The sequence below is a fragment of the Penaeus japonicus genome, unplaced genomic scaffold (assembly GCF_977035675.1).
Source record: "Penaeus japonicus unplaced genomic scaffold, GWHDUDI00000001_assembly GWHDUDI00000008, whole genome shotgun sequence".
In the NCBI taxonomy this organism is placed as follows: Eukaryota; Metazoa; Arthropoda; class Malacostraca; order Decapoda; family Penaeidae; genus Penaeus; species Penaeus japonicus.
In genome coordinates, this window is record NW_028234410.1 from 19,279,310 (window position 1) to 19,286,809 (window position 7,500).

General features: G+C 22.1%; 1 protein-coding gene across 2 annotated transcripts in view; it reads left to right on the forward strand.

The window, feature by feature from the left end:
- The window catches only part of LOC122259998 (protein fem-1 homolog C), a 145,811-nt gene that overhangs the window by 128,713 nt on the left and 9,598 nt on the right, over nucleotides 1-7,500 (forward strand). Inside the window, exons 2-4 of one of the 2 annotated variants that reach the window (XM_086539158.1) lie at nucleotides 915-1,077; nucleotides 1,357-1,557; nucleotides 1,980-2,198. In XM_086539158.1, coding sequence (XP_086395284.1) covers nucleotides 915-1,077; nucleotides 1,357-1,557; nucleotides 1,980-2,198 — 583 coding nt within the window. Of the gene's footprint in view, nucleotides 1-914; nucleotides 1,078-1,335; nucleotides 1,558-1,979; nucleotides 2,199-7,500 lie in introns of both variants that reach the window. The other variant, XM_086539157.1, reaches the window with a different exon arrangement.

A 7,500-nucleotide genomic window follows, 5' to 3' on the forward strand; every position in this document is an offset into this window, starting at 1 on the left:
GTAGAAACCATAGTAAAAGCAGAAGTATTGTTGATTGCGAAACAAAGTGTTATTTGGTATTTGGTTGCGTAGGCTGGCTACGAGGGAATGTTTCTAAGTCATGTTAACTTCCATAAAAGTTGAATTAGCTGTAGCAACCGACAAGCATGGTTTCATGTAGTAGTAATATAATAATATTTTAGCGCTTGATGTTAGTAATAGAGAAATACCAGATATAGCAGCAGTGGTAGAGGTCACACATACTGCCATAACTGGCGGATGTGGAATATAGTATACTGAATATTATACGATCTATTTGCAAGATAATGGTGCATTTGTTATTTTTACCAGGTGTTATAATAACATCATTATCACTATCCTTGTCATATTATTTTTATCTGTAGTGTGCCTAGTCCCCTGCCACCTGTTCATTTTGATTTGGCAAAACGGATTCCAACGCACCTGCACAAAACATGCAGGTGTTGGTCATGCTTCGCCGGTGGGAAACGTGGGTGTGACTGGAACAACGACCGTGTCTGCGTGGCGCTTCTTTTTCAGCTTAACAAATGATTATTGTATAGTTAGCGTCCCTACTGGAAATTGGTTTATTTATTCGCACAGGTAAAGGTGGCCTTCATTGTTCCAGCACTAGAGTTGCCATGGAAACGAGTAATGAGATAGGTGCAGATGCCAGCCGTGTTTCATCAAACAGTTACCGTTGTTTTTGCACGCCCATGCGTATCTGTGTTGTTTCGGTCAGGATGGATGTTGCAATAATTAAGTTCAAAATAAATTATGTATAGATGGTCGATTTTCGTTCCCATATGCAACCGGCTATTTATCTGTGGGGGGGGGGGGGGGTATGGGGGGGAGGAGGGGGGTTAGGGGATTTGGGTGGGGTGGGGGTGGGGGGCCTGTGTTTTATCATTTAACAGATGCTTCTGGACCACCGTAGCCGCAGTGAGGTGGCGCGTATGGTAAGCGCGCGGACGAACGGCGCGACGCCGCTCGTCATGGCCTCCAAGAACGGCCACCTCTCCTGCGTCGAGTACCTGGCGTCTCCCGATAAACGCTGTAAACGCCGACTTGGACTCGCCGGTGGGGTAAATCGCTGGTGAGTGTGACGTGACTCTGAGAACGGCGAAGATGACCCTCTGATTTGTTCTCCTGGTTGTGAGCCTAGTATCTGGTGGCAATATCGCCACGATTTACGCTTCATGCTCTGCGCGCAGGATAATTGACCCTCTATCTTGAACTAATCAGCGCGATTAGCGGAGCCTGCAAACACAGACATTTTCTTTGCTAATATACATATTTAATTCGTTGTTTATTCGTGCTTATGGAAAAGACTGATAGTTCTCTATTGGTGTCCCGCAGTGGTATTCGACGGCGAAACCATAGACGGGGCCCCCCCTCTGTGGTGCGCCGCCGCCGCTGGCCACCTCGACGTGGTGTCCTACCTGCTAGGGAAGGCCGCCAACGTCAACGCCACAACGAAGACCAACTCCACCCCCCTCAGAGCAGCTTGCTTTGACGGACACTTCGACATCGTCAAGTATCTCGTGGAACACAATGCTGGTGGGTGCACGAAGCCGCCGGCTCAGGGGCAGCTTTTTCTCAATTTCGGCGGGGTCAGGATAGGGCAACCAGACACACGAGTGGTTTCGCAAAAATGGTGAAATGCAAGCAAACAAACGAGTAAATAAGTACTCTCATTCATAACTCACATGAACATAAGTATTGTACTGAAACATATATGCTCAGTAAAACACTTCCACTCAGACACACTTACGTACATATGAATAGAAGGTAACATAGGTGTTTATTTGTTGTTGTGTTTATCTAGTGAAGTTGTAATTTGAAGTGTGGGAATCACTCTCAGTCCGCAGTTCAATTAAGGAACAGATCGTCACGAAATCTGAATGGCCCTTGCATAGAATCAGTTCAGCTCGTGGTCGTGGTCGTGGTCGTCGTCCTCATGCTTCCGTCCCTATTTGCAGACATTGAGGTCGCGAATCGTCACGGGCACACGTGTCTGATGATCGCATGCTACAAGGGCCACTTCGACATTGCCAAATACCTCATCGACATCGCGGCGAACGTCAACCGCAAGAGTGTGAAGGGCAACACGGCGCTGCACGACTGCGCCGAGTCCGGCTCGCTCGAGATCATGAAGCTGCTGCTGGACCACTGCGCCAAGATGGACGTGGATTCCTATGGTGAGGCCTGGCGGGCGGGACCTCGCGCTCGCACACCCTCGCTCTCACGGCTCTCCGTCATATATATATTTACGGATATATGTATACAAGTATATATTTATATATATATATATATATATATATATATATATATATATATATATATATACAATAACAAATACATACCATACATACCTTACTTACATACAAGACTACATTACTACATAAATACATTATTACATCATATATATAGTATACATAATATTTAACTATATATAATACATAATACAATACATATACACTATTCACATATTCATGTAATATATGTATATATGTATACAAGTATGTATACAAATATAATATTATATGATATATAATATTATATATATATATATGATAATATAAATATATGGTTCTCTATTACTACCATACATTGATATTATACTATAAATATACCGATATATATATATATATATATATATAAAACTATAACTATTTATGATATGGGTGCGGTATATATTGATGTGTGGTGTGTGTGTTGGTGTGCTGTGTTGTGTGTTGTTATATAAATATCATATAATATCCTATATCATAGTATAAATATAAGCTATATATATATTATATATATATATATATATATTAATAATATTAATATATATAATCTATATATATAAATATATATATATATATATAAATAAAATATAATATAATAATTATCATATAATATATTAATATACTACATATATATATATATATATATAATAATATATGATAATATTTTATATAATATATATAAGAAATATAGTAATATATATATATATATATTAATATATATATATATGATATATTAATATATATAATTAATATAACATTATATACTTTAATAAAATATATATATTCAAATTATAATATGATATAATATATATATATATATATATAATATAGAAAAATATATATAGATTAACTTATATAATATATATATAGAATATAATATATATATATAGTATAAAATATATGTAATATATATAAGTTTATATATATATAAATATATATATAAAATTATAATATATATACATATTTATAGAATAATATATAGTAATATATATATATGATATTTAATATATATATAGACATAATAATAAGATATATATATAGTATAATCATATATATATCATATATATATATATATAATAGATATATATTAATATACATATATATAAATAGATATATATGGTATAGATATATATTGATATAAATATATAATTATATTATATATATATAGATATTATATATATATATTAATATATATATAATATAAAATACATATATTATACGATTAATATCTCAGTATATATCTAAATCATATATAAAAAAATATAAATATATATACGATATATAATATAAATCATATATTGTTATATAATAAAATATAAATATATATATAAATAAATATCGTATAGTTTGTATATATTATATAAATATATATTGTATATATATATTATCTATATATATATATATAATATATATATAGATATATATATAATAAAATATATAATATTGTTATAGTATAAATATAATATATTGTATACTTTTGTAATATTTATGTAATATATATTGTAATAGTATTATATATATATATAAGATATAACAATATACCTAGATAAATATATATAGATATAATATATAATATATAGTATAAATATATATATATATATATATAAATATATATATATTTGTATAATATTATAAATATATATATATATATTTGTAATATTATATATATATATATATAATGTATATATTATAAAATATATATAATTATATAAAAATATATATATATATTAATTATAATATATTATATAAAATATATATATATATATATATATAATATGTATATAATATAGATATACTGATATAGATGTTATATATATATTGTAATAAGTATTGTTATATATATATATAAATATATAAATATATATATTATATATATATATATATATATAATATATATAAATAATATATATTTAAAAAAATATATTATATATATATATATATATATATATATATTTATATATATATATATATAAATATATAATATATATATATATATATATTAATGTATATATATATATATATATAATATTATAAATATAATCTATATAAATAGAATGTTATATATCTATAATATTTATAATATATATAAATAAATATATATATATACAGATATATATATATATATCTATATCCATATAATATATATATATATATATATATAATATATCAGAATTATATATAAACCTATACATATATGTAATTATATAAAAGTATATATAGATAAAATTATATTATATAATATATATATATATATAATGGATATAATATATGTAATATATATATAGATATAAAGATATACATAACTATAATATAATTAAAACATATATATAATATATACAATAAAAATATATATATATATAATATAATCTAAAATAATCCAATATATAATATATACATATAAATCTATATAAATATATAAACATCATATATAAAATATAATATACAATATATAATATAAACAATATCTATATATATATATATCTACAAATAAATAAATATATATATATATATATAATATACTATATGTATACTATGTATCAATTATAACATAAGTTATTATATATATAATATACAAATATATAAATATACATATATCAATAATATATATATATCTATATATAAAATATAAATATATATATATATATATTGAATATATTTATATATATAAATAGAAATATATACATACATTTATTACAATATATACATTATATATATATATATTATTTAATATATAAATAAACTAATATCTAAATATAAAATATATATATTATAATTATATTATCTATAAATACATAGACACTATAATGTAATCATAAATATACGCACATAAATATACCTAATAAATATATATTAAATATCTATAATATATATAACATATATATTACTACAATTATACATATATGATATATATAATATATATTTATATAAAATATTTATAATCCATACATATATATGTGTTGTTGTGTGTGTGTGTGGTGTGTGTGTGTGTCGTGTGTGTGTGTTGTGTGTGTTTGTGTGTGTGTGATTGTGGTGGTGTGTGGTTATACCTATTATATATATATTATATATATAATATATATAATATATAAAAATATATAATATATATATATACAATATATACGTTTAAAATATATATTATATCAAATTACTATATATATTAATATAAACTTATATAATCTAAAGTATAAGTATATAAATAATGTGAGTTGCTATATAATAACATGTATATATACATATAAATATATATATATATATATATATATATAAAGATATCCATATACATATACATATATTATATATGTATATATATAAATAATGCCATAATAATACAATATATGCTTAATACAGAATATTATAAGTATATATCATATAATATATATAAATATTGCATATATATAATATATATATATATATATATAATATATATATATATATATATTATATATATATGCATTATATATAATATAAATATATAATATATATATATATATATTAATAAATATAGTATATATTCATCTATATATATATAATATTTATATAGCATATATCTATAAATATATATATATATATATAATATATATAATACATAAAATAACATAAGAACTATATATATATATATATATATCTATATATAAAATATATATAAATTACATATATATATATATTATTCTATATATCTATTCATATATATATATATATATATATATAAATATCCAAATTCTATATATATATTCTATATATCTAAACATACAAATATATAATATATATATATCTATAATTACATATACTAAATATATATATATATATATATATAAATATATTGCATATATATTTCTATATAACTATATCAAATATATATCTCTCTATCTAAATATATATATATGCATAAATATGTATACTAAAATCTAAATATCACTATATATATATTTATAATATAATAATATATATGTATATATATATGTATATAATATCAATATATATATACTATGTATATATATGTATATATATCTATATGTACATATAATTGTACAAAAATAAAATAATATATATATATATCAATATATATATATATATAATATGTATAAAAAATGTACATATATAATACATAACTCTGTATATGATATATATATTATAATAAGTATATCTATATATATGTAATATATATATCTGTTGAGTAAAATATCGTATCTGTATAAATAAATAAAATATATAACTATATATAGTCTATAAATATATTATATATATGTATTGGTATATATATTTATATGTAATAAATATATAAAGTATATATAAGTATATTTATATGTAAAAGTATATATATGTTCTATATAAATACATAAATATCTGTTTGGTGTATATAAATATACATTCCTGCACACACAACACCCCACACACACAGGCCACACACACACACACACACACACACACACACACACACACACACACACACCACACACACACACACATATAAAAGTTTATATATATATATATATATATAATATATATAAAATAATATAAATATATATATTATATATATATAAATATATATAAACTATATATATAATAATACACATATAATGTACATGTGTATATGTAATATATAAGTATAATATATTCATATATACATATATATATATATATAAATATAGATATAATATATAATATGATAATATATATATATATATTATAATCAAACAGATATATATATATAAATATATATATAATAATATATATATATAGATAATAGATAGATAGATAGATAGATAGATAGATAGATAGATAGATGATATATATACGTACACACACATAGATATATTATATAATATATATATATATATATATATCTATATATATCATTATATATATATATACAAATATACATAATACATATAAAACAAATACATATATAGAGATGCATACCCACACACACACACACATATATATATATAGATATATTTATATATTTATATATATATATAAGTATATATATAATAATATATATATATATATAATATAGTATATGTATATATTATATATAGAATAATATATATATATATATATATATATAAATATAAATATATATATATATATTATATATATATATCCATATATATATCTATATAGTATGGTTATAATATATGTATATGTATATATATGTATTATATATATATATTATATATGTGTATATTATTGTATATAGTATATATAT